The sequence below is a fragment of the Natator depressus genome, chromosome 28 (assembly GCF_965152275.1).
Source record: "Natator depressus isolate rNatDep1 chromosome 28, rNatDep2.hap1, whole genome shotgun sequence".
Lineage (NCBI taxonomy): Eukaryota > Metazoa > Chordata > Testudines > Cheloniidae > Natator > Natator depressus.
This window is the reverse complement of record NC_134261.1, coordinates 12,402,308-12,430,158: the sequence shown is the minus strand read 5'-3', so window position 1 is coordinate 12,430,158 and position 27,851 is coordinate 12,402,308. Positions and strand designations below refer to the sequence as shown.

Here is a 27,851-nt window from a genome sequence, read left to right as displayed (position 1 = left end):
CCCGGAGGAGCACATTGCCTCGGGAGCACTGTGTCTGAGCGGGCCGAACCACGCTGCGGTGGTGACGCAGGAGCCCCCCCCCCTCCACCGCGAGGCCGGGCCGCCGCGCGCGGAACGGTTTGGAACCGTTAGCGTCGGTTGGAGCTCGGGGGCGGGGGCGGGGCTCTGAGGCGCCGCTGCCCCGACCCCCCCCCGCACCCCTTCTTCCCTGTCCCGCCCCACAGCCGCGGGGCGGCGTGGGGCAGGGCCGGGATGGGGGGGCGCTGTGAGGGGGCGGGGGGTGCAGTGGGGGGGTCGCTGTGGGGGGGGTATATGGGGTTAGAGGGGGGGGTGCAGTGGGGGGCGCTGTGTAGGGGTGCTGTGGGGGTTACAGTGGGGGGGCGCTGTGGGGGGGTATATGGGGTTAGAGTGGGGGGGTGCAGTGGGGGGTGTATGGGGGTGCAGTGGGGGGCACTGTGTGGCTGTGTAGGGGTGCTGTGGGGGGGCACAGTGGGGGGTCTCTGTGGGTGGTGTATGGGGGTGCAGTGGGGGGGGTGCTGTCTGGCTGGACACTGACCCTGTTCTCCCCCCCCCAGGACCCCGCCATGGCCGTGCTGCATTACTTCCAGCGCCCCGGGGCGGAGGGTGTCCCTGGCTCCCTGCTGCGCTCGGCCCAGGCGGTGCTGCGGGGCGTCCGCGCCCTGCACAGGGAGCTGTGCTACAACGTCAGCTGGACAGGTATGGGGGGGGGGGGGGAACGAGGCTTCTTGGAGCAGCTGGTCCTGGAACCCCCAAAGGGTGGGGCAAGTCTGAAGGGCGGCCAGGCTGGGTCAGAGCAAAGGTGCGTCCAGCCCAGCGTCCTGTCTTCCAACAGCTGCCAGAGCCAGGCGCCCCAGGGGGAGTGGATGGGGCAGGGCCAGGATCGAATGGTCCATCCCGCCTCGGCCACTCCCAGCTTCTGGCACTCAGGGGTTTAGGGACACCCAGAGCGTGGGGCTGCATTCCTGCCCAGCCGGGCTAATAGTGCCAAGGAAATGAGAAAGTGCCGTCCCAAAAGTGAAATGCCTGCAAAGACTCAGACTAAATGTAGAGCCCCAAATTAACAAAACATCGTAAGAGGACCCAAAAAGTGCCACCGTGGCTAAACAACAAAGTAAAAGAAGCGATTAGAGGCAAAAAGGCATCCTTTAAAAACTGAAAGTCAAATCCTACGGAGGGAAATAGAAAGGTGAATAAACTCTAGCATGTCACATGTAAACATATAATTAGGGAGGCCAAAAGAGAATTTGAAGAGCAACGAGCAAAAGACACAAACTAACAGCAAAAAAAAAAAAAAGAAGTACCTCAGAAGCAGGAAGCCGACCAAACAATCCGTGGCTGCTGCAGAAGCACTCGAGGAGGATGAGGCCGTTGCGGAGAAGCTAAATGAATTCTTTGCGTTGGTCTTGACTGCAGAGGACGTGTGGGAGATGCCCACACCTGAGCCATTCATCTTTAGGTGACAGATCTGAGGAACTGTCCCTGATTGAGGTATCAGCAGAGGAGGTTTCTCATCAATTAAACGGTAATAAGTCACCTGGACCAGCCGGTATTCACCCAAAAGTTTTGAAGAAACTCAAATATGAAATTGCACAGCTACTAACTGTGGTATGTAACTTATCGCTTGAATTAGTCTCTGTACCAGATGACTGGAGGGTAGCTAATGGGATGCTGATTTTTAAAAAAGGCTCCAGCGGCGATCCCGGCAATTACAGGCTGGCAAGCCTAACTTCAGCACCAGGCAGATTGGTTGAAACTACAGTAAAGAACAGAATTATCAGACAGAGACTAACACAATTTGTTGGGGAAGAGTCAACATGGGTTGTACAGGGAAATCCTACCTCACCAATCTACTAGAATTCTTTGAGAGTGTCAGCAAACATGGCCAAGGGGGATCCAGCGGATATAGTGTTTGGACTTTCAGAAAGCTTTTGACAAGGTCCCTCACCAAAGGCTCTTAAGTGAAGCAAGCAGTCACGGGATAAGTCATGGGATCCTCTCATGACTCAATAACTGGAGAGAGGAAACAAAGGGTAGGAATAAACGGTCAGTTTTCAGACTGGAGAGAGGTAAATAGTGGTGGTCCCCCAGGGGTCTCTACTGGGACCGGTTCTGTGCAACATATTCGTAAATGATCTGGAAAAAGGGGTAATCCGGGAGGTGGCAAGATGTGCAAGTGATACAAAATTATTCAGAATAGTCAAGCCCAAAGCTGAGTGTGAGGCATGACAAAGGGATCTCACTGAACTGGATGTGGTTAGTGCTGTGGAAAGTTGTTAGAGCTGCCGTTGCGGCTATTCTTGGAACCCCGATGTCAGCTGAGCTAGTAGACTGTGCAGCTTGTTAATTCAGCCGAGCTCGGCGTTAGGCATAAGAGAGAGCAGAGACGACCAGTGCCTGCTGACAGTGGAGGGGCACAACCCCAGACAGCTTCCCCCCCGAACCCGCAGCCTCCCTCTCCCAGAAAGCAGCAGCCCCTCAGTGCAGCTCCCAGCTGTTCCTCTGCCTCTCCCTGCCTGGGGCAGCTCATGGCTCAACTGCTCTGCCAGGAGGGAGTCCACCCACATCATGTGATCGAGCAATCTTTTGTGTGTGTGTGTGTGTGGGGGGGAACGTAACCCTGCATGCCTCTCCACCCATGCATCACCTGCGAGAAAGACCACCGGCTCGGTTCAGTGGCCAAGGCACTCGGGTTGGTTTCTTGTCGACAAAGCCCAGTACTAGTGCCCTGGCTCTGTGGTGACAAGTGCACTAATGCATGTGTGCCCGCGACAATGATACCAGCTCAGTCCAGACACTCTCCCCTCGGCTGGACAAAGAGGCCGTTCCTGTGACTTCGGTAAAAACAAGTTACGCATTACACTGCAGACGTTGTTAGTTACCACCCTTCTCCTCGTACCTGCTGCTTTGAACAAACCATTGGTGACTGATTCGGTCCCAGAGCCCCCCTTGGGACTGTTACCTGATGTGCTGAATTTGCCTCTGAGCCCGTTTTCCCTGCCAGCTTGGGCCTCCTGAACCCTGCCTTGCTGAGCCAGACACACAAGCCTGCTGCAACATAGAGCAGGTCTGGTCCACGCCCCCAAAGCTGCAGACTTGAACCAAAAACTGGTCAGCAGGTTACTTATTGTCTGCCCTCTCTAACACTGACAGAGAGAGATGCACAGCTGTTTGTTCCCCCAGGTATTCATCACTTACTCTGGGTTCATTAATAAACAAAAGTGAGTTTATTACATATAAAAAGTAGGATTTAAGTGGTTTCAAGTAATAAAAGACAGAACAAAGTAAATTACCAAACAAAACACTTAAGTCTAAGCCTAATACATTAAGAAACTGAATACAAGTAAATCTCACTCTTAGAGATGTTCCAATCAGCTTCTTTCTCAGACTAGACTCCTTCCTCGTCTGGGCCCAATACAGAGCCGTCCCTACCCATATGCAAAGTATGCAGCTGCATAGGGCACCGAGAAATTTGGGGCACCAAACTTCCTGGTGCCCTGAGCAGCTGCGTGCTGCCCCAGCCCCACCTCTTCGCACCCCGCTCCGCCCCCAGTCCACCCCTTCCCCAAAGGCCCCACCCCTGGTCTGCCCCAGCCTCGCCCCCATTCCACCCCTTCCCCAAAACCCCTGGCGTGCTCCACCCCTGCTCCGCCCCAGCCTCGCCCTCACTCCGCTGAGGACTGCCACAGGGCTGGACCTGCACTCACCAGCGGCGGGAAGTGCAGCGACCCGGCCCTAGACGCACTGCCGGTGAGTGCGGGGGGGCGGTTCCCCCCCATGCCCCACAAGCCAGCCCTGCCCCCTCCGGCCCAATACCCTTGGTACAGACCTTGTTAGTTCCAGCAGACATCTTAGGTGAAAAGCAGGGGATTCCACGTGACTGGGACCCCCTTTGTTCTCTTCCATCCCCTTTTATATCTTTGGCACAAGGGGGTTCCCACCCCTCCTAAATGGAAAAGCACCAGGTTTAAGATGGATTCCAGTATCATGTGACATGTTCACATGTCCTGTGAGACCTCATTGTTCATTACCCACTGGCTGGCACACTTATACAGGAAGGCTTACACATAAACAGATTTCAGAGTAGCAGCCGTGTTAGTCTGTATTCGCAAAAAGAAAAGGAGGACTTGTGGCACCTTAGAGACTAACCAATTTATTTGAGCATAAGCTTTCGTGGGCCACAGCTCACTTCCTCGGATGCCATTTACAACCAATTGTGCTAGTCAATGGGAGCCATCAAGATTCTGAATCACCATTAATGGCCCACACTTTGCATAACTACAATAGGACCTGAGAGTTATATTTCAGATCCAAGAATGATACATTCATACAAATAGGATGACCACACTCAGTAGATTATAAGATTTGTAATGATACCTTACAAGAGACCTTTTACATAAAGTATATTCCAGTTACAACATATTCACACTTACAAACATATATTTATGAAGCATATGGAGTGCAACGTCATACCATTCTCCTGTCAGCCCCTCCTTATCTTCGGAGGGGGTTGCCGTGTTCCTGTCCCGTCTCTTAGGAATGTGTTTACATCGCTCCTTGAGAACTCTGGGTGTTCTTGTTCCATCCTCTCTGGTCAGGCCTGTGCTTTCTTGGCTAGCCAATGCCTCGTGTGGTGTTATTTTGCCAAGGCCCGGCCTCCTCTGGTTCACAGCCTTTGGGTCACACTGTTAGTTAAGCCCAGGGCTCCAGCAAGGCCTAAACTGGGTGACTGAGCATCAAAATGGCAGGTGAATTTCAGTGTTGATAAATGCAAAGTAATGCACGCTGGAAAACATCATCCCAATTCTGCACACAAAATGACGGGGTCTAAATTAGCTGTTACCACTCAAGAAAGAGATAGCGGAGCCATTGTGGCGAGTTCTCTGAAAACATCCACTCGACGTGCAGCGGCCGTCAAAAAGCGAACAGAACGTTAGGAACTGCTAGGAAAGGGATAGATAATAGGACAGAAAATATCGTATTGCCTCTCTATAAATCCATGGTACACCTACACCTTGAATATTGTGTGCGGTTCTGGTTGTCCCATCTTAAAAAAGGTAAAAAAATTGGAACTGGAAAGGGTACAGAGAAGGGCAGCAACAATGATGAAGGCGATGGAACAGCATCCATACAAGGGGAGATTAAAAAGACCGGGGCTGTTCATCTTGGAAAAGAGACGACTAAGGAGGGATATGGTAGAGGGCTATAAACTCATGACTGGTGTGGAGAACGTGACTAGAGAAGTGTCATTTACCTAGTAACACAAGAACGAGGGATCACCCAATCAAATTAACAGGCAGCAGGTTTAAAACAAACCAAAGGAAGTATTTCTTCCCCCAACACCCTGTCAACCTCTGGACCTCTTTGTCGGGGGTGTTGTGAAGGCCAAAAGTATAACTGGGTTCAACAAGGAATTAGCTACGTTCTTGGAGGACAGGCCCATCGATGGCTGTTACCCAGGTGATCAGGGTCACAACCCCACGCACTGAGTGTCCCTATCCTCTGCCTGCCAGATGCTGGGTCTGGACGACAGGGTGGGTCACTTGCTGATCGCCCTGTTCTGGTCATTCCCTCTGAAGCATCTGGCACCGGCCACTGTCGGAGACAGGACACTGAGCTAGACGCACCATTGGTCTGACCCAGTCTGGCCGTTCTTATGAGGCTGGGAGTGGGCATCATGTCCCTTGGGGGCTCCCCTACCTGGCAGGACCCCTCAGCCCCCTTGCCTGCTGGGTATCACAGTCCCATTTCTCCCCTGCAGGTGCGTCGCCCCCCAGCCCCCAGGAGACCCAGCTGCTGCACTGGCTCTTCGGCTGCCCCTTTGAATCCGGAGACGTTGCCACGGAGTCCTTCCTGTGCCCAGCGCCCACCGACCTGCTGGTGGAGATCGGGCCCCGGTGCGTCTCAGGGCTCAGCAGGCGGCTCCGTGCCTTGGGGGCCGGGAGTTGAATCGGGGGCGCTGTGCTGCAGGGAGCGGGCCAGGGGCTCAGTAAGGGGTGCTCTCCCCTGGCAGACAGGACTGGCCCCAGTGAGGTGCTAGGGGGCGCTGTGCCGCAGGGAGCGGGGTGGGAGGCTTAGCAGAGGGTGGTGTGGAGTGGAGGGGCAGCTGTGGGGCTGGGGCTGTGTGTTAACCCTTTCCTGGCGCAGGCTGAACTTCTCCACGGCGTTCTCCACCAACGTGGTGTCCGTGTGCCGGGCCGCGGGGCTGAACTGTGTTGACCGTGTCGAGTGCTCCCGCCGCTACCTGCTGCAGGTGAGGGGGGATGTGGGACCCCTGGGAACGGAGGGGATGACCCCTGGGGGAAGGGTGGGGAGGCCTGCGGGTGGGGAGGTTCCAGCATTGTGGGGTTAATGGGGCTCTGGGGTGGGAGGGAGTTTCTGGGCCGCTTGCTGCCACTCCTCCCCGATGCCCAGATCTACAGGTGGGGGTACGGGGGGGGCTTGGTCTGTCTGTCTCCCCTTCCTGCTCCAGGAGATGGGGGGGATCCTTGTTCTCAGCCCCCTTCTGCCCCCAGTGGGGAGTGGCAGTAGGTTCCCCATGTCAGCCTGGAAGGGCGGGCGGTGGGTCCCCTTTCTCAGCCAGGGGGAGGAGAAACAGCTCCCCATTATGACACCTCCCCCTCCCTGGCAGTGTGCCCGACGCCCCACACCCCCTGAGGAGGCCGCCCTGGTGGCGGTGCTCAGTGACCAGATGATGGAGCAGCGCTACAAGGAGCCAATCCGCAGCTTCGCCGTGGCCACCCACCGTGACCCCACCTGGCATGTGGATGTGCTGGGGGGGGGCCGCACCGAGCTGGAGCAAGCCAACCAGGAGCTGGGTATGGGGGGAGGGGGAGCTGGGGCGGGAAGAGCCTGCTTACTTGGGGAGGGTCTGGGCGCTGAGTACCAGGACTACTGGGGGGGCGGCGTTGGGTATCATGGGAGTCAGGCTTGGGGGGCTGGGCATAGGGAGCTGGGTATGGCGGGGGGGTGGGGAGTGGCTGAGCACACTGCAGAGGTTGGGGTGGGGCGTGGGGGCGGGGGAGATGGACACCCAGGGGTTGAAGCTGGGGCTCTGCAAGATGAATGACTGGGGTGGGGTGAGAGCTGTGGCTGACGCAATGTCCCAAGCAGCCTGGGTTCGAGCCCCCCGATGTCCTGTGGGGGGGGAGGGTTCTGCCCACCATGGAGAGAGCTGGGGGTCAAAGGTCTTTGCCCCCCCCCCCATTCCACCCTAACCCCCTTTCCGCGCAGGCCTGGCCTTCGACTCCTGGGACCTGGATTTCTACACTGAGCTCTTCAAGAAATTCGGGCGCAACCCGACCAGCGTGGAGTGCTTCGACCTGGCCCAGTCCAACAGGTACCGGCACCGAGTCCCCCCAGCCAGCCAGTCCCCCGTCCTGGGGCCGGATGGGAGCCGACGCCCCCTCGAGGGGAGAGGCCCCATGTCCCATTCCCAGCACCTCTGAGCCAGCCAGTCCCCTGCCCTGGGGCCAGGTGGGAGCCGGCGCCCACTAGAGGGGAGAGGCCGCATGTCCCATTCCCAGCACCCCTGAGCCAGCCAGTCCCTGGCCTGTGGCTGGACCGGAGTCAACATCCCCTGGAGGGGAAAGACCCCATGTCCCATTCCCCGCCCCTCTGACCCTGGGCCCGGTGCCCCAGCAGTGGATGACTCTTCCTGTCTTGCCCTCCAGGGGAGCCAGCGTTGCCTAGAGGGAAAGGCCCTGTGCCCCATTCCCTGCCCCTCTGAGCCAGCCAGTCCCTGCCCTGGGGCCGGATAGGAGCTGGCGCCCCATTCCCTGCCCCTGCCAGCCCCTGCCCTGCAGCTGGATGGGAGTCGGCGACCCCTAGGGGGGAAAGGCCCTGTGCCCCATTTCCCTCCCCCGCCCCGAGCCAGCCAGTCCGTGGCCTGGGACCGGATGGGAGCTGGCACCCCCTAGAGGGGATGGGCCTCATGTCCCATTCCCTGGTTCCCTTTCAGCCATTTGCCTACCCTGGGGCCGAATGGGAGCCACACCCATTTTGAGGGAAAGGCCCCCCTATGTGCATGTCTCACCTCCTCATCCCTGCCCCCCAGCGAGCACAGCCGACACTGGTTCTTCAAAGGGCGCCTCCTGGTGGACGGGAAGGAGGTCTCGGAGTCGCTGTTCGAGTCCATCATGCGGACCCAGGAAAAGAGCAACCCCAACAACGTCATCAAGTTCTCGGACAACAGCAGGTGCCTGCCTGGGACCCCCATCCGTGGGGATGGGAATGGGGCTCGAGCTCATGGCCAGGGTTGGATTCAAACTCTCACTTCCTCTGGGCTAGGGATGGGGGTGGGGCTTTGTGGCTGGTGGCCATGGCTGGGATGCTCTCCCCCCGCCCCCTTGGGGCAGGGATGGGGGTGGGGCTCCGTGGCTGACGGCCGTGGCCGGTTCTCTCCCCCCAGTGCCATCCAGGGCAGGGCCGTGTGTTCCCTGTGGCCCCGCGACCCGTCCCGCCCCAGCCGCTTCGAGAAGAGAACGTCGACCCGGCATGTCATCTTCACTGCAGAGACCCACAACTTCCCCACGGGTCAGTGCGGGGGGCAGGGGGACTGTGTGTGTGCAGGGGAATATATATGTATGGGGGGCTTCTCTCCATGGGGTGGGATGGGGGCGTGGCCAGGGGGTTATGGGGCAGTCTGCAGGGGGGACATTGGGGGAAATCCATGGGGGGGGGGTGAGAGGGTGTCCATGGGTCAGGGGTCTGTGGGGGAGGTAGTGTGGCTGTGTGGGGGGTGGCAGTGCATGGGGTTATGGGCTGTGGAGGGGTGGATGCTACACGCTTTCCCTGCTCTCCATGCGAACGCCCCAGTCCATGAGGTGCAGGGTCCTCCTGTCTGGGGCAGCTGTGGGCCTGGCACTCTGGGGTGTGTGTTTTGGGGGGTACCTAGGAGGGGTGTCTCCTCGCTCTCACCCCCGTGTGCTCCTCAGGGGTGGCCCCATTCAGCGGCGCTGCAACGGGAACGGGGGGGCGGATCCGGGACGTGCAGTGCACGGGGCGTGGGGCCCACGTCATCGCCGGCACGGCGGGGTACAGCTTCGGAAACCTGCACATCCCTGGTGAGAGTAGGGGGGCCCCACTTCCCCCCAGCCACAGCCCCCCTCCTCCCCTTCCTCTGCCAGGCCCTGGGACCCCTTCCTCAGGCCCACCCTGCCCCCAACTGAAGTCACGGGGCCCTCCTGCCCCTGGGACCAGGCCCCAGGACACTTTTCCCCCAAACCGTGAGCCCCTCCTCCACCTGGCCATGGGCCACAGGACCCTCCACTCCCCACCCTTGGACCTCCCTTGACCTCATCTTCACACCCCAGATAACGAGACCCCCCGCCAGCCTGCCTAGCCATAGCCGCCCTCCCCTGTGCCCGGCCTGCTCCCCAAGGGCTGCGACCGGAGCGTGCCCGGGACCCTGCATGGCTCTGCCACAGTGCCTGGCTTTCCACGCTCCCTGCACCCACCCCAGGGTCACCTGGCTTGCGGGGGGGTCTGTTTGCTGACTCAAAAGGATTCACCCCCCCCCCCCCCATCAATCTCCTTCTAACCCTGCGGTTGGGAGGCAGGGTCTTCCCTGGGTTACTCCCCGCCCCCTCCACCTCCCCTCCCGCCGTCCCCGCGGGGCACTGCCTGCTGGGCTCCCTGCTCTGGTCCTGGTCCCAGGGCGCTGCGGCTCGTCCAGTCCCCGGCTTCGCCTGGGTTCAGAAGACGTCCTTCCTGCCGCCAACTGAGCCGTCCGGCTGCCTTTTGCGCCCCTTGGGGTTGGGGAGCCCGACATCCAGGCTGGCACCCCCTGACCGTCTCTCCCTGCCCCCAGGCTACCCTCTGCCCTGGGAGGACCCGGCATTGCCCTACCCCAAGACCTACGCCCAGCCCCTGCAGGTGGCCCTCGGGGCCAGCGATGGCGCCTCTGACTACGGCAATAAGTTTGGGGAACCTGTCCTGGCTGGTGAGTGCTGGAGGGGCCGTTCTGGGGGCTTGGGGGGACCCATCCTGGTAGGTGGGGGCTGAGCTGAATCCTCACAGGGGCCTGCTCCCGAGAGTCACCCCATCAGCTGCCCTGTTGCTCCCCCCTCAGAAGGGGCACCTGCCTGGTCCTCGCCCGCCCTTCTGGGGCGGCCAGGAGGCTGTGGGTTCTAGTCTGTCCTTCGATGGTTGGGGACACGGCGGGCTTGGGGAGCGCCTGGCAGGGAGGATGTGCCTGGCTCTGGGGTGGGATTGGGGAGCGCCTGGCAGGGGGGACGCACCCGGCTCTAGGCGGCTTTGGGGAACACTGGGCAGCAGAGGAAGGGGATGCGTCTTGCTCTGGTGGGGGGGATAAAACAACCTGAGCAGGAGAAATGCCAAGCACTAAAGGGCTGTGGTGCCCAGTGGGGAGAGGCTGGGAGGGTGTCTCTGCTCTAACCCCACCCCCCGCCAATCTTGGGCAGGGTTCGCCCGTTCCTTCGGCCAGCAGCTACCCAATGGGCAGCGGCGCGAATGGATCAAGCCTATCATGTTCAGCGGGGGGATCGGCGCCATGGAGGACATTCACGTGCTCAAGGAGCCCCCCAAGGCTGGTGAGTACGCCCCCACCCCAAGCCACTCCCTAGTAAACCCCCCTGTCTCCCCCCTCCCCCCCCGCCCACATATTGCAGTTCCCCTATAGCCTAAGATCTGCCCTGCCCTGCCTTCCCCAGACTCCATGTTGACTGGGAGCAGCAATCTGGCCCCAGGTCTTCCCCTTTGCGAAGGGGAGAGGGGGGCGAGGGAGAGGCAGTGCCCCGTCATGGGGCTGGGGTGGGTTTTGTGGTGTCATACTGTTCGCGCTCCCTCCAGGAATGCTGGTGGTGAAAGTGGGGGGCCCCGTGTACCGGATCGGAGTCGGCGGGAGCTCAGCCTCCTCCATCCAGGTGAGTGAGGAGGGGACCTGGGGGGCAGGGATGGGGGGTTTCCCTGTGGGTGCTGGAGGGGGAGGGGTGTCAGCAGAGCCCTGGGCAATGCCCTACCCACTGCCCGTACTGCTTGACTTACATCCCTAACGTGACTCCCCCTATCTTCCCCCCCATAGAGGCACCCCGCCCCCTCACTGCCCCCATACAGCCCTGCCCCCATGTCACCCACCTTCTCTTTCCCCCCGCCACAGTGTAGCTCACTTGGCCCCCTCCCACAGTAGGGCCTGCCCCCCTCAGCCCTGCTACATACCCCCCTCAACAGTGGGGCCCACGCAGCCCTCTCCCCCATGTCTGTAGTGGGGCCTCCCCGGCCTCCTATCCCTATGTGACCTCCAGGATGCCCCCAACTCACTTCCCAACAAGGCCCATAGTCCTCTGTGCCCAGCGCTGCCTGGGCAGTGCCCCCATATGCTCCCCCCAGCCTGAGAGCAGGGAGCAATGGGGGGCATTGGGGCTGCGTTGGGGTGAGCCCTGTCCCACCTGGATGCAGGGAGACAATGCCAGTAAGCTGGATTTCAGGGGGGGCAGAGGGATCTTTGTTGGGGGAGCAAGGCGGGGGTCAGACCTGTGTCATGGTGACCCCCCATTGTTCTCCCCACCAGGTTCAGGGGTACTGCTGGAGGATTAGGCTGCGGGATCAGGGCTGTATCAAAGGGACGGTGTCAGGGTGACCCCCCGTCTCTCCCCAGCTGCAGGGGGACAATGCCAGTAAGACGGATTTGGGGGTGATGCGAGGAGATTAGGTTGACAGGGTTTGGACTGTATGAGAGGGTCTGCGTAGGGCAATCGGTGTCACCACCCCTCCCTCCCCCCAGTCTTCTCCCATATGCAGGGGGAGAACACCGGCGAGCTGGATTTGGGGTGCTGTTGGGAGGATTGGTTGGGGTGGTGGTCAGCTCTGTATCAGAAGGTTTGTGTCGGGTGGTACCCCCCCATCTCCCACCAGGTGCAGGGGGACAACACGAGTGAGCTGGATTTCACGGCGGTGCAGCGGGGGGACCCCGAGATGGAGCAGAAGATGAACCGGGTGCTGCGGGGCTGTGTGGAGAGAAGGAAAGCCAACCCCATCTGCAGCCTCCACGACCAGGGGGCCGGGGGCAACGGTGAGGGGGGGCAGAGCCGGGGGGGGGGAATCAGTGCCTGGGGGTTGTAATTGGGGGGGCCCGGTGCCCCAGCAGTGGGTGACTCTTCCTGTCTCACCCTCCAGGGAACGTGCTGAAGGAGCTGAGTGACCCAGCCGGGGCTGTGATCTACGCCAGCCGCTTCCAGGTGTGTGGGGACCCCCTACCCCTCTGCCCCCCACGCCATCCACTTCCAGGTGTGTGGGTTTCCCCTGCCCCCCGAGCCTGCCCCGTCATACCAGCCACTCCCAGGTGTGTGGGCCTGTCCCAGTTTCAAGGTAGCTGGGCATGACCCCATGGCTCCCCCATTCCATAGTAGGGGTGAGGCTATAACCCTTTGCAATGTACCAGGACTCTCTCCTCTGAGAGGCTGGGCCCAGCTGTAGCCCCCCATCTCCAATATTTGGTTCTGGGGAGCTGTGGGGACTCACCCCCATGGGGCTGGCTGCAACCCTGCCACCAGCAGTGCTCTGGTGTGGGGCTGCCAAGCAGGGATGCTCCCGGCCCCCAGCTGGCGGCTCCAGTGTGTGTGGGACCCCTGATTTCTCCCCAGCCCCCAACCTCACCATGTGGCTGCTCCCAGCCCCTGACCCCACCCCTGTCCATCACTCCTGAGTATGTGGGACCCCCCACATCCCTCCCCCTCTGGCCCCTTCTGGGTGTGTGGGACCCTGCTCCAGGCCCCCAACCTCCTCCTCTCCCCGCTCCCTGACACCCATGTACCCCCCAGCTGGGTGACCCCACGCTGAGCATGCTGGAGATCTGGGGGGCCGAGTACCAGGAGTCCAACGCCCTCCTGCTGCGCCCCACCGATGCTGCGCTGCTGCAACGCCTAGGCAAGCGTGAACGCTGCCCCGTGGACGTCGTGGGCACCATCAGCGGGGACAGACGGGTACGGGTGCCGGTGTGGGGGAGCCGGGCCGGGGCTGTGGCTGGCGGGGCGGCTGGGGGCACAGGGCCGAGGGACGGGCAGCCAGGAGCTGCATGTGATGATGGCTTGATCCTAGGGACAGGCAGCTGAGGGGGGACTGGCGCGTGGGAGATGGGCCCGGGGCCAGGACTTGTGTGTGGGGAGGCTGGGAGTGGAGGGGCGGGCCTGGTGTGAGTTGGGCCTGGGGAATAATTGGGTTTCATGTGGGGGTCGGGGTGGGGCCTGTGTTATACTTAAAGTACTGCACAGGATCTGTTCAGAGGGGATAAGGCAAACGCCACATTTATTGGTAATCCACATATCAATCATACCCTGGATCATACGCATACGATCGATATTACACTGACACGCACACTCCGTCTTGTTGTTGTTCCCACCGAGGTGCTCCCCTTCACTTCACTGGCCAGGTGCGTTAGATGGGGGAGAGGTGGATCCGATCCGGAGCGATGCTCCTACGTTGACAAGCCGAGACCCGGGGTCCTCTGCACGACACCTCCCAAGTAGAGCCGCTTCCCTCTCATGCAAATGCAAAATCTGCCTCCGTCAGTTGGTCACCGGCGGCGCTTCCTTCGGGGTGCCCTGTTTCGTTTCAGAGAGGGTGTTTTCAAAAGAAGGTGCTGGCTTCTCACCCCCAAGGCCGTCAGTATGTCTGATCTTCCGTAGTGAGCCCACCTGGCAAGTTTTATTGTGCTTGGCTCTGGCTCCTGTCCCCTTCCAAGGGTTGCAGCTGTCCGGAGGTACTGCCTTCCACGCCTCGCTCCTTCACCAGGGCAGGCGGTTAAAAGGGGGAGATCTCGTTCTACTCCGAGCGAAAAGACATTTTCCTTCTGCCTTAACTCTCCTTAGGGGCTATAACGTTATGCCAGGGCTCACTACAAAGTTATAAAGATTTGATATAAAGTTGTGTGAAAATAGAGGCAGACAGGGCACATGGGCGACTGGAGGGGTGTCCGTTTTGTGCGGGGGGGGCAGGGCACAGGTGGCTGGGCCTGATGGAGTTCATGGGGGGGGGGTCACGAGGCGTCCGGGGTCTGGGTCTGTGGAGCAGTGCCGGGGGTGGGGTTGGCTGGAACTGGGGAGGGACACTGGGGGGCTCTGTGGAGAGGAAACGGGGGTGTAGCACAAAGGATGAGACGGGGATCCTGGTAGCAGAGATGGGGCTGGGAGAAGGGGGTGCCATGGGATGGGATATCACTGGGGGCAGAGGAGCGGGTGGGCACAGGACACCGGAGAGGGCAGGGCTGGGCACAGGCTGGTTGCCGTGAGAGGGGGCTGGCAGTGGGGCAGGGGTGGCCCCCAGGCAGCGCCTTTCCCAGGCTCCCTGTTGGAGAACCCCTGGCTCCAGCAGGGTCCTGCACGTCTGGATACTTGGGGGGCGACCCCCCTGCAAGTGTTAGGAATTACACCTGATAGGACACGCACACAAATGCTACGAATTACACCTGAGAGGACACGCACACAACTGCTGTGAATTACACCTGGTAGGACACGCACATAAATGCTACGAATTACACCTGGTAGGACACGCACATAAATGCTACGAATTACACCTGGTGGGACACGCACACAACTGCTACGAATTACACCTGGTAGGACACGCACACAAATGCGACGAATTACACCTGGTAGGACACACACACAAATGCGACGAATTACACCTGGTAGGACACGCACACAAATGCTACGAATTACACCTGGTGGGACACGCACACAACTGCTACGAATTACACCTGGTAGGACACGCACACAAATGCGACGAATTACACCTGGTAGGACACACACACAAATGCGACGAATTACACCTGGTAGGACACGCACACAAATGCTACGAATTACATCTGGTGGGACACGCACACAAATGCTACGAATTACACCTGGTGGGACACGCACACAACTGCTGCGAATTATACCTGGTAGGACACGCACAGTTCGAATCTAGGCTGAGGCACATAAAGTTCACACCTGCAGAGTTCCCAAAAGACACTAAGTTTATTACGCTCGAGCGTGGTGCCCTCGTGCATCGGAAACCTTAGCCAATAAACAAACCCTTTTCTTATCTATCACCTATCCCTGCTTGGTGCATTCCTCGTGCTAAACCAGTATGTTGATTACACAGCATGGTCCTAAAGCCATGCATCAGTAACTTTTATTATCAGGATGGGAGGCCTCACATCAAGGCCAAGAGACAGGGAGTTAGAGACTGACAAAAAGCAGATACTGGGAGTCAAGGCAGGCTGGAGACAAGGAGGAGGATTTTCACAGGGATTCAGTATCTAAGGATCACTCCTCCTGGTGTGTGATGTGCTTGCTTTTAGACAATGGTGGGCCCCAAACCAAAATGGAGTCACATGTGCTAACTTTTCCTTAACATAAGGGAGGTCCCACGGAGCTACGGCCAGGGCAGCTGGCTCTGAGTTGGGCCCCAGAATTGCAGCGTAGCCGTAGGGCTCAGACTGGGGGGAGGGTTCCAGAGCCAGGCTCCAGCCCGAGCCCCGCAACTACCTGGCTAGTTGTAGGCCCAAGGCCAGGCACGGCCCTGGCTCTGCCCCAGCCCCTCATTCCAGCCCCTTGGGCAAAGCCCAAACTCCCAGCCCAGGGGCAGGAAGCAGGCATCTCTGCGGGGCTGGAGGGTGGGGTGCTAACCGTTAGGCCCCCTGGCCCTCCACACCCCCAGCGCACTGGGGCATAGATTGGGGGGGCTGTGACTCGTCACTGACACCCCCCCATGGGTTACCCTCCCTCAGATTGTGCTGGTGGACGACCTGGAGGCCCCAGTGACGGACGTGGCCCCAGTGAAGCCCAGTGGGAAGCAGACGCCGGTCGACCTGCAGCTGGAGTGGGTGCTGGGCAAGATGCCACAAAAGGTACAGGGGGGGCCCTGGGGTCGCACCCACAGATCCCCCCAGACTGCCCCCCCACGGCGCCCCCTTCTGGGAGAGGCCGGGGCTGGAGGATCCAGGAGCTCCCTCAACAGACTGTGCCCCCAGCCTCTCCCCTACGGCACCCCCGTCTGGGAGAGGCCAGGGCCGGAGTAGCGGGGGGCTCCCCCCATAGACAGTGCTCCCACCCTGTCCCCCCACGGCGCCCCCTTCTGGGAGAGGCCAGGGCTGGAGTAGCGGGGAGCTCCCCAGACAGATGGTGCCCCCCGCTTGCTCCCCACAGCGTCCCCTGCTGGATTAACTCATGAATGTCCCATCTTTTCTTCAGGAATTTGTCTTGTCCCACAACAGACCAGCCCTCCACCCCCTGTGCCTGCCCCCTGGGCTGAGTGTGGGGGACGCCCTGGAGCGGGTCCTGCGGCTGCCGGCCGTGGCCAGCAAACGCTACCTGACCAACAAGGTACCCTGCCCGCCCCCACCTCCCCGAGGGTGTGGCCCAAGCGAGCTTGTGACGATTCAGAGGGTAGTGCCCCCTGACCCTGTACCTCTGCCCCCGAGTGGCAGTATCCCCACACCTCCTGATCCTGTGTCTCTGCCCTCCTGGAGGGGAAAGTGCCCTGTGTCACGGGGTCCCCGGGCCATGCTCTGGAGCTGCTCCCTACGAAGCCAGGCAGGGCTCTGGGGAGCCTCCTCTCTGGGAACAGATGGTCCCCAGGGCAGAAGCTCCCACAGCTTCCACCTTCCTGGGTCTGACCTTGGAGCCTTCAGCCTCCCCTGCCCCACCATGCGCTTCCCACAGCGCGTCCGTCTGCCCGGGGTGGGTCCTGGGGAAGCCAGAGGGCCCTGCCCCCAAACTCCGTAGTCAGACGGGACTCAGCCAGCTGGGAAAACAGGAGGTTTATTCGTCGACAGGAACACAGCGTAGGGCAGAACTTGTTAGCACAGAAATCAGTGACTTTCAGCCAAGTCCATCTTGTGGGGAGGGGGGCCCAGAGCAAGGGCTCTGCCCTCCCCTGCGCCCCAAGTCAGCCAAGACTGACTCCTTCCAGCTGTGCCTGGCCCCTGCCCTGCCCCTTGCTGCTCCTCCGGCCTTTGTCTCGCTTCCCGGGCCCAGAGTCACCTGTCGCATCCCCCTCCTGGGTCTCAGTGACGAAGTGGCGGCCACAGCATCGGTGCAGGCAGCTGGAGCAGCCCCCGGAAAAGTCACACACGCTTATTCCCACCGCCTAAGCATTGGTGCAATACACAGGGAAACTGAGGCACACACAGCATCCATGAAAACAGTAAGACTCTCAAAGGCTCACATACAACATAACAAGGGAGAATCCCCCCTATGTCACATCCTGCACCTCCTGACCCCATGTCTCTGTCGTCGTCCCTGGCCCCAGCTCTCTGCCCCCCACACCCTCCACCCCAGAGGAGTACTGCCACCCTGAGCAGTGTGTCCCTGTGGCAGGTGGACCGGTCGGTGACGGGGCTGGTGGCCCAGCAGCAGTGCGTGGGTCCCCTGCACACACCCCTGGCCGATGTGGCCGTGGTGGCTCTGTCCCCCTTCGAGACGGTGGGGGCAGCCACGGCCCTCGGGGAGCAGCCACTCAAGGGACTGATTGACCCGGGCGCGGGGGCCCGGCTGGCCGTGGGTGAGGCGCTCACCAACCTGGTCTTTGCCCGCATCACCGACCTGCGGGTGAGTCGCCCTGTGAGCCATGGGGGGTCTGCTTGGGGAGGGGAGGTTGGGGTGCTGGGGGGGGGTCTGCTTGGGGAGGGGACAGCCTGGGGGGGGGCTGAGTGGGGAGGGGCTGGTCTGTGTCTGACATTTCCCCCTGTGGCTAATCCTCCTCTTGCCACCCCCCAAGTGAAGTGCAGTGGAGGTGCAGGGGGCCCATGGGGCTGTGTGTGTGGGGGGGGGGGTTGGGGCTGTATGGGGGTCCTGTGTCTCACCCTGCTTTCTTCCCAGGATATGAAGTGCAGCTGGACCTGGCTGTGGGGTGGGGGGGCCATGGGGTTGTGGGCTCATGTGGCTGATTCTCTCCCCCCTTCCCCTCCGGGACGTGAAGTGCAGCAGGAACTGAGGGGGCTGTGGCGCAGTGGGGTGGTTGTGGGGCTGTCAGCGGACCACGGCTGACCCCTCTCTGTCCCCAGGATGTGAAATGCAATGGGCACTGGTGGTGGAGGCTGTGGGGAGGCCATGGGGCAGTGTGGGGCGGGAGGGGGCATGGGGCTGTATGGGGGCCCAATGGCTGACCCCCCCCTCCCCTCAGGACGTGAAGTGCAGTGGGAACTGGATGTGGGGGCCATAAAGCGGGGGCGCTATGGGGCAGTGCAGGAGGCATGGGGCTGGTCGGGGCCCCGTGGCTGACCCCCCTCTCCCCCCAGGACGTGAAGTGCAGCGGGAACTGGATGTGGGCGGCCAAGGAGGCGGGCGAGGGCGCGGCGCTGGTGGACGCCTGTAGGGCCATGTGCGCCGTCATGGCCCAGCTGGGGGTGGCCGTGGACGGGGGCAAGGACTCGCTCAGCATGGCGGCCCGCGTGGGCACGGACATCGTCATGGCGCCCGGTGAGTGTGGGGGGTGGGCTCTGCCCCTTCGCCCTGCCCCAGCAGCCCCCCACCCCAGATTCTGTGGGCCCCCTCGCCCCGCTGTCTCCAGCCCCCATGAGTCCCCGGGCCCCCCTCTGACAGGCCTCCACCCTCCCTCGTCCCATGCCAGCCATGTAACCTCTCCATGCTCAGCAGGCCATCTGTCCATAGGGAAACTGAGGCACACCACCAGATGCCTCATCTCCCATAAACCTCCTCTGTTAGAGGGGTGTGCACACCAGGGCCGCCCCATGTCCATGCCCAAAGCTACTGCCCCATGCCCCCTCTGCCCCCACTGCAGCCAGTCCTCACTCCCCTATCCACCCCGTAAAGGGTCCCCAATTCATCCCCTGCAGGTGCCCTGGCTTTCTTGCCCCCGGGAGTCCCCAATCCCGGCCTTCCAAGCTATCCTGGCCCCCAGACTGGCTCTTTCCCCCGCTTCCCCCACCCCCCTAGGCTAGCTGGACTCCCCACTGACCCCATCCCATCTCCCCACAGGGACATTGGTCGTCTCAGCCTACGCCGTGTGTCCGGACATCAGGGCCACCGTCACACCTGACCTCAAGTGCCCCGATGGCAAAGGTGAGGGGCGGGGGCTGGTTGGCTCAGGGGAGTGGGGAATGGGGCACAGGCTCTTTCCCTTTTAGGGGGCACCAGCTCCCATCTGGCCCCAGTGCACGGACTGGCTGGCTCAGAGGGGTGGGGCATGGGGCCTTTCCCCTCTTGGGGGCGCTGGCTCTGATGTGCCACAGGCCAGGGACTGGCTGGCTCGGGGACCCTGGTGTCTGGCTCTGACCCCATCTCTCTCGCCCTGCAGGGGCCCTACTGTACGTGGAGCTGTGCCCCGAGCGGCACCGGCTGGGGGGCAGTGCCCTGGCGCAGTGCTACTCCCAGCTGGGGGATCGCTGCCCAGACCTGGAGAACCCGGACAGCCTGGCAGCCTGCTTCCGCGTCACCCAGCAATTGCTGCAAGGTGTGTCCGTCCGTCCGTCTGTCCGTCCCTGCTGGGGGGGGATGAGCCCTGCTGTGGGGGAGGTGTTAGGGGAGCTGGCCACGTGGCCTCCCCAGACCTGGAGGGTGCCCCTGGGGCTGGGGGAGGAGCTGGATGTGGGCACCCCAGGAGTGGAGTGAAGCTGGCCTGGGTGCCCCTCGGGGCTGGGCGGGGAGCTGGATGTGGGCACCCCCAGGGTCTGAGGGGCGGGGCTGGGGGGGTGGAGTGAAGCTGGCATGGGTGCCCCTTGGGGCTGGGGGGGAGCTGGGATGCTTGGGGGGGACCTGTCCCACCCGGTGCTGTCCCCCCAGAGTCGGTGGTGAGCGCGGGGCATGACGTGAGTGACGGGGGGCTGGTGACCTGCCTGCTGGAGATGGCCTTCGCCGGGAACTGTGGGCTGCAGGCCGAGCTGGTGGCACCGGGGGCCAGCGGTGAGTGGGGGGCCCTGCCCCGAATCCCACAACCTGGTGGTAAATGGGGGACTTCGCCCCGAACCTGTGTCCCGAGCCCCACAGCCCAGCGGTGAATGGAAAACCCCACCACAAACCCCCTCCCCAAATCCCCACCCTGAACCCCACAGCCCGGCGGTGAATGGGGGACCCTGTCCCATAACCCCTCCCCAAACCTCTGTCCTGAGCCCTCCCGTAGCCCAGTGGTGAGAGCCTGGACCCCTCCCCCACAAGGCCAACCTCACCGACCACCTCACACGAGCCCCCCCACCTCTAGATCCCCCAGTTCTCCCCCCCAAGCTGACTCCCCTCCCCCCCCCAGCCCTGGAGGTGCTGTTTGCCGAGGAGCTGGGCCTGGTGCTGGAGGTGCCCAGCGCTGTGGCAGGAGACGTCTGCAGACGGTACGAGGAGGCTGGAGTGCGGTGCCTGCCCATCGGGCACACGGGACCCCTGGGCCCCCAGTCCATGGTGAGTGGGGCTGTGGGTTGGGATTGAGGGGCACCGCAGAGCTGGGGGGAGCAGGGGGCTGCAGGTAGCAGGGGGCTGCTGGGGGGGGAACAGGGCAGGGAGCAGGGGGCTGCAGGTCAGGACTGGGGGGCGCGGCAGGGCTGGACTGGGCTAGCAGGGGCTGCGGGTCGGGAGTGAGGGGCACCAGTGCTGCAGTCCCCCCGGCCGACGCCCCTGCGTGCCCCCTAGGTGCGGCTGCGGGTGAACGGGCAGGAGGAGCTGGCGCGGCCCGTGGGTGACCTGCGCGCCCTCTGGGAGGCCACGAGTTTCCAGCTGGAGCGGCTGCAAGCGTCACCCCACTGCGTGGAGCAGGAGGAGAGGGGGCTGGCGCGACGCCAGGGCCCCAGCTTCACCCTGACCTTCGACCCCAAGACTGAGCCCCCGCTGCTGTGCCAGATGGGTGAGGGCCGGGGCCCCTGGGGGGAGGGGCTCACTGGGGGGAGGAGGGGTGTGTGGGAGGGGGTGTCCCCAGATCGCTATGGAGAAAGGAGGTCTCTGGAGGGGAGGGGTGTGTGGGCAGGGGTGTCCCCAGGTCCCTGTGGAGGGAGGGGGGGGGTCTCTGCCAGTGGGGGTGCACTGAGCCCAGCCGGGCCCTGGTCTCTAACCCCACCTTTGCCCCCAGCCCAGCCGGGCCCGCGCGTGGCCATCCTGCGCGAGGAGGGCAGCAACGGGGACCGCGAGATGGTGGCAGCCTTCGTCATGGCGGGGTTCCAGGTGAGACCTCCCCACCCCCACCCCGAACCCTGGAGTCCTGCCCCCCCCACTCTAACCCCTCAGCCCCATTCCCCTCTCTCCCCAGGCCTGGGACGTGACCATGCAGGACCTGTACGCAGGGGAGGTGACTCTGGAGTCGTTCCGGGGCCTGGTCTTTGTGGGGGGCTTCAGCTACGCGGACGTCCTAGGGTCTGCCAAAGGTGAGACCCCTGCCCGGGAGCCAGCCAGTGCCCCCCTCACCTCCTGACCCAGCCAGTGCCCCCCTCACCTCCTGACCCAGCCAGTGTCCCCCTCACCTCACCCCCCGCCGAGCCAGCATGTGTCCACTCCCCTCGCCCCCCGCCAAGCCAGCGTGTCCACTCCCCTCACCCCCCGCCGAGCCAGCGAGTCCCCACCCTGGGGCCAGTTGGAAGCCGGCACCCCCTAGAAGGGACAGGCTCCGAGCCCCATTCCCCACCCCCCTGAGCCAGCCAGTCCCCGTCGGGGGCCAGGTTGAAGTCAGTGGCCCCTGGAAGGGAAAGGCCCCAGGCCCCATTCCCCCCAGGTGACTGACCCCCAGTGTCCCTCTTTGTTCCCAGGCTGGGCAGCTTCGGTGACCTTCAACCCCCGGGCGCGGGCCCAGTTTGAGGCCTTTCACCGGCGCAGGGACACGTTCAGTCTGGGTGTCTGCAACGGCTGCCAGCTGATGGCGCTGCTGGGCTGGGTGGGGGGCGAGAGCCCCACGAGCGACCCCCCAGGTGAGTGGGGCTGGGGGGAGGGGCCTGTCGGTGGGCTGGAGGGATTGGGGAGGTGTCTGGGTGGGGGATTCTAGGGCAGGGCTCACTCAGCCTGTCTGTCCGCAGGTGGGGCCGTCCGTCCCGGGGTGCTGCTGGCCCCCAACAATTCGGGCCGGTTCGAGTCGCGTTTCGTGGCGCTGGCCGTCGAGCAGAGCCCGGCGGTGATGCTGCAGGGCATGGCTGGCTCCACCCTGGGAATCTGGGTGGCGCACGGAGAAGGTAACAGCTCTGGGGGGCTGCTTGCTCCGTCCCGTATACACAGCCCCGCGCCCCACCCCAGGTGCGGATGCATCTCAGCGCTGGGTGAGGGGTCCCTGTATAACCAGCCTCTGCGTCCTACCCCAGAGGAGTGGCTGGGGGGTCTTTCCCTAATATGGTGGGAGGGGTCCTTGCCCTGGCCTCCCCCCCCTCCACCCCCGTTGGGTGTGTGTCTCCGTCGAGCCATGGTCCTGTGCGTTTTGCTCTCGAGGTGTCCGTGCGCCTGAGACGGGAAGGCTTTTCCCCAGCAGGCTCCGCTGGGCCGTACCTGCCCCCTTCTCCCCCTCAAGCTGCACCCCAAGAGCGTGGAGCATGGTGCGGCCCGACCGTCTCTCCGGTTCCTTTGCAGCACCCGTGGTCGGAGACGGGTCCTCCAGCCGATGTGGTGGGGGTTGGGGAGGGTAAATTGTTCGTGCTTAACGGTCAGTGGTAGAAAAGCTCCTTTCGGAGCATTGGGGTCCCCTTCCGCAAACGGGGGGCACCTCGAGAGGGGTGCCTCTGGATTGGACTCTGGTGTGACCATTGCTGGGATCCTGGCATCCAGTTCTGGTGCCCTCAGCTCAAGAAGGCCTGAGTCGATTGCAGAGGGGTCACGAGGAGCCAGCGGGGTTGCAGGCCTCCAGGTAGCATCGAGAACTAAAGTTAAAGCATGGTTAGCCCAGAGCCCAGCCAGGCTGTGGTGAACCCCTGGGCTCAAGCTCCGTCTGTCTCTCTGTCTGGCTCCAGCTGAGAGCCCCGACTCCTTCCAGCCCCCGACTCTTATTTCCCCGCCCCCAACCTGTCCCGTCCTTTGTTCTCCGGCTGGGGAAATGCTGTTTAGCCTCCCCAAGGAGAGGTGGGGGGGTCCATCTCCCTCTGGGTTGTTGGTTGCTTGGTGTCGCTGTCCGGGCCATTGTATTTGCCTTCATCTTCCGAGATGCTCCATTGATATAGGGGCTAAGGCTCCTACAGCTCGGTGACACCCCCACCTATGTCCCTCAGCCGGTCCCAAGAGCAAACAGCCCTTTCCCACCCCACTGGGTCACAAAGCAGCCAACAGGGGAAACTGAGGCACACAGTGGCTTCCAAACGATTGCCAAATATTCCAGCTTCGGCACACCTGCCTTCTAGCCAAAGCCATGTGCCACCAGAGAGCTCCACTGACGAGCCTTAGTGTCCCCTCTGCAGAGAACAAGAAACAGGAGAGGGGAAGCGAGCTCCTCGTAGAGACTTGCAGTGAATTTCAGGCTGCGTCCTGCCTGCTCGACCCGTCCCTGGGCTGTCATGGCAGGTTGGCTCCGGGGTGTCTCTTTTGGAGTCTGGTTCCCTGGCTCGTACAGTAGCTGGAGCTCTTGGAGAGGGCAATCCCTGAGTGTGTGTGTCCCCCCCTCGCTCTCCTTCCCCGCCCCCGCGGGTCCTTCCCCCAGAGGGTGTTTGCCAAGCAGAAGGAACTGGAGAGCTCTGTGCTCAGGGCCTCGGTCCGGTGCAGGAGGAGAAGGGTGCAGGCGCTGGCCACAGCTAAGGAAAATCCCCCCGTCTCAGCACGTGAAGGACCTGCCCAGCTCGAGTGGAGCACGCCGGGGTCCGCACAACTGGGAGAACCCCCGTTGCTGTACAGGGCAAGCAACTGGGCTCCCCACTCCCTGCCCTGCTGGCCATCACGACAGTGAGAGAATGTGCGGGGGGCTTTATCTGTCTCACCCCCATGCCCTCCCCAGCTCGCATGCGGTTTCACGCTCCCGAGGCAACATCGGGGTATGGAGGCGGTGGGCCTGTTGTGGGGGGGTGTCCCGCTGGGGCTCTCTGCCCATCTCACCCCCTCTTTTCCCCTGCCCCAGGTCGGATGCGGTTCCGCTCACCCGAGGTGCTGGCTGCAGTGACGTCGGGAGGCTTGGCCCCGCTGCGCTACGTGGATGACCAGGGCCAGCCCACCCAGGAGTACCCCCTGAACCCCAACGGCTCCCCGCTGGGCATCGCCGGGCTCTGCTCGCCCGACGGGCGCCATTTGGCCATGATGCCCCACCCTGAGCGCTGCGTCCTGCCCTGGCAGTGGGCCTGGATGCCGCCCGACTGGCGCCGCACCATGGAGGTCTCGCCCTGGCTGCGCATGTTCCAGAACGCCTGCGAGTGGTGCCTGGAGCACCCCGAGTGGGTGTTCTGACTGCGGAGCCCAGTCGCCAGCCGGTCTCGTATCCCAAGGTTTGTCCCCGGGCCGGGACCGGCACAAAACCCGCCCTGGTTTTATCCGGTGTGGGACTGGGGAGGCGGGGCTATTTCAGGAGCACATGGCCCCGCCCCCTCCGCCGTGACCACCTACGTACCGTGCATATGAGGTCATGCTGGTGGGGGCTGGACGGTGCGCTCTTAAAAATGCCCCCTCCTGCAGTGTGACCGTCTGTGCACCGGGCATGTGGGGTGAGGTCATGCTGGAGGGGGCGGGGTTTGTGTTAGGTTGAATGGGGGTGGGGTCACATGAGAGGAGGCGGGTCCACACTGTTCCCAGAAGGTCCTTAGTCCTGATCCCTACAGGGCCAGCCACCCCCAGCCTGGAGACCTGTTAACAGTTCCCCTTCCTGGCCACTGGAGACAGACTTGAGGAGGAACAAAAGCAGGGGTGTGAGGGGTTCAGTGGGGGAATTGAGCTGGGGGGCTGGGGGCCAGGACAGGTCCAGGAGGAGCAGGGCAGGAGGAGGTTGGTGGGGCTTAGGGGGGATTGGCTGTCTGAGCAGCCCCTGCTTGCTGGTTAATGGGTCTGGGGGGCTGGAGCCCAGAGGAGAGGGTGGGCCTGCGCTCCCACCAGACCCGGGGAACAGGGTGTGGAACCCCCTTGGAGGGGCCACGGATGTCTGAAAGGCCTGGGGGAGACTGGGGGGTGAGGAAGAGAGTGACTCAGAGGGGAGGGCTGATGGGGCAGAGTTGCAGGGGGCAGTGGAGGACAGCTAATGCCATTGCTGTAGATCGGGGCTTCTCAAACTGGGGGTCGAGAGGTCATTACGTGGGTGGCTGCAAGCTCTCAACCTCCACCCCAAACCCCGCTTGCCTCCAGTATTTTTGTTGGTGTTAAATATGTTAAAAACTGTTTAATGTTTTGGGGGGGCACTCCGAGGCTTGCTGTGTGAACAGGGTTGCCAGTAAAGCCGTCTGAGCCCCACTGCTGTGGATGGTGGTTCATCCCTCGCCGTGACAATCCCGGCAGGCCCTTTTGCTGTCCCCAGCACCTCAGTGATGCACTCGTGTGTGGCGGGGTGTCAGGTCTTCCCTGGGGCACCGGGGTATTTCCACAGCTGGCAGATCCTTTCTTTCCCCACCCTGGAATGAACTCCGCCACCCTCCCTCCCCAGCCTGCCATGAGCTCTACCGAGGGGAGCAAACCCCGGCTCGGACAAGAGACACAGAGATGCTGCTGCTCGTCAATTTGTGGAAAGGAAAAACTGGTTTTTCAACTGGACCTTGGCTCCGAGGAAGGGAGAGTGGAAAAGCCCAGAGCTGTCTTTGGGCTGAGGCTGGGTCTCCTCGGTGGTGGGACTGGCCAGCTGGAGACGATCCCAGCCCAGAGCCCAAGGGGGAGGTTGGAATTTCTCACACCCCCCCTGCTCCCTGGAGCCCCGCAGGGAAGTGGGAGGAGGTGGGGCAGGCAGATGGGGTGTTGGGAAGGGTTGGGCAGGAGGGTTTAGGTAGCACAGGCTCAGGGAACTGGAGGACATATCAACCCTGGTGTCAGTATCCTCCGAGATCTGCCCAGCGGGGTCTCGATCTCGCTGTGAGTCTGCAGCGCCTGGACCCGAGCTGGGGCCTGCGAGGAGTGGCGGGGGAGTTTGAATCCCCTGCTCTGGGCAGGGATGGGTTGGATGAAAGCCTTCTGCTGGGCTCTTTCCAGTTCTGTGTGATTTATCTCCTGGTCCTACTTCCCTCTGCACTCCCGTTGCCAACCCCAGCTGCCGGCCTCAGCTCTCCCCCGTAGCAATCATGGAGCTGCAGCTCTCACCGAAACTGTCCTCTGCGGGCGCCTGCCGTCAGGGTTTTTCTCCTTAGGTGGGGGAGATTCATGTGACTGTTTGTGTAACAATATTCAAGGAAGTATTTGTTCATTAGCTGGCAGCAGCTCGGCCTTAAGTGGAGGCCAGTTTGTGTGGGTCACTCTTAACTTGTTGGTCCCATCAAAGGGGTCCTTCCACGCTCCCCCCAGCACTCCCCAAAGCCATGTAACAGGCTGGCCTGCTGTCCTCCACTTCCAGCATCGCGCTGAGCCGGGCTTCCAGCCCTCCCTCGGAGAGCGGGGCTCAGCCTTTGGGGTTGGAGCCATCGGCCCCCACCCGTCGCTTCGCTGTGGCTTTGTGGTTTTCAGTTTTGTGGGGCAGCAGCATGGCCTGGATGTTGGGCAGGACCCCTTGCCTGGCCGCCTGTTGAGCTCTTTGTCAGGGCGAGTGGCCAGGGGGTAATCGGGGGTTTCTTGTCCTGGGCCGCGTTGCCAGACAGCTGGAGGATTTCAGCCGTGGGCTACAGCCCAGCTGGTGCCCGCAGCCCGAGTGAGACTCGCCCTGAGCCTGCTGCTTGCCGTCAGCCACTAGCAATGAATTTCCCCCATTTGCCTGGGGGTGCCCAGCTCCCCTGCCTCGGTTCCTGTTTCTGCCCGGCAGCAAGATGGGGAGGGGCTTGCACAGGGGAGGGGCCATGGGGAGGGGATTGCAAGGGGAGGGGGGAGGGGGTTGCACAAGGGAGGGGACGGGCGTTTGCCTCACCCCAGAGTCACTTGCAGGTTCCCGGGCCCAAGCAGCAGCCCCACGGCTGGGCCTGCCCCACACATACCCTATGCGCCAACTGTGCGCCAGGGATGGCGCCCGGCCTAGCGGACGGAGCCCAGGACCGGCGTCCCGGGCGCCTGGATTCCCTTCCCAGCCCTGCTGCTGTCCCTGGTCAATTCCCCTCCCACTGCCTCAGTTTCCCTGTTGTCAAAATCCTGGCCTGGGGGCTGCCGCTTTGCCAGCTCCCTGCCTGTAAGAACTGGGAGGTGAGCCGGGAAATCCGGGGTCTTGGTAGAGATAATGACTGGGGGGGGGCTTTAGATTTCTGATTATTTCATTCTGTTGCAGTTGCGGCTCAGCACCCCAGTCCCTGCCCCGGTGCCCTTTGGGGCCAGGCGCTGCATGAGCACAGGGGGACAGAGAAGGAGGGAGCCCCACGTGTCCTCTGGCCTTAAAATCGATCGATGGGGGTTATTGGCTCCATTTTATGGACAGGCAAACTGAGGCACAAAAGGGGAAGTGGCTTGCCCAATGTCACCCAGTAGAGCTGAAGCTAGAACCCAGGAGACCTGGCTCCCAGCCCCCTGCTCTAACCACTAGCCCCCCACTTCCCTCCCAGAGCCAGGGAGAGAACCCAGGAGTCCTGACTCAAGAGGAAAGATGGAGGGACGCCCACCCCAGAATAACCCAGACCCCCATGGTTGGAGCACTTAGTTGGGAATGGCCAGACATAGGTCGGCTCCAGAGTGGGGATTCAAACCGGTGTGTGACGTGAGCCCTTCCTCTCCCTCGCTTTCCTTCAAACGGCTCGCAGCGCCTCCCCTGAACCCATTGTATTGGACCCGAAACGAACCTTTTCCGGCCATTTTGAGTCCCCCAAAATTCAGAAGTGCCTGGTTCCACCCCGAGCAATTATTATTCTGCTCATTTGCCAGGCTGGCCAGCTAGGGGGCAGTGAGACGCCCGACCAGCGCTGCCTG

The 27,851-nt window shown here is 62.1% G+C and overlaps 1 protein-coding gene across 1 annotated transcript; it reads left to right on the top strand.

Annotated features, from left to right (window-relative positions):
* LOC141978888 (phosphoribosylformylglycinamidine synthase-like) lies at positions 1 to 24,744 on the top strand. The gene is made up of 29 exons (XM_074941234.1): positions 1 to 117; positions 576 to 717; positions 5,780 to 5,915; positions 6,166 to 6,271; positions 6,650 to 6,836; positions 7,252 to 7,357; positions 8,075 to 8,215; positions 8,429 to 8,553; positions 8,955 to 9,083; positions 9,830 to 9,961; positions 10,443 to 10,571; positions 10,831 to 10,904; positions 11,893 to 12,049; positions 12,154 to 12,215; positions 12,798 to 12,959; positions 15,743 to 15,862; positions 16,206 to 16,337; positions 17,334 to 17,564; positions 18,254 to 18,434; positions 18,954 to 19,037; positions 19,273 to 19,428; positions 19,758 to 19,877; positions 20,218 to 20,363; positions 20,592 to 20,802; positions 21,025 to 21,116; positions 21,202 to 21,316; positions 21,695 to 21,853; positions 21,959 to 22,111; positions 23,968 to 24,744. The coding sequence occupies exons 2-29, from the start codon at positions 585 to 587 to the stop codon at positions 24,288 to 24,290; spliced, it is 4,002 nt and encodes a 1,333-aa protein (XP_074797335.1). The 5' UTR covers positions 1 to 117; positions 576 to 584; the 3' UTR covers positions 24,291 to 24,744.
* Positions 24,745 to 27,851: the final 3,107 nt, after the last annotated feature.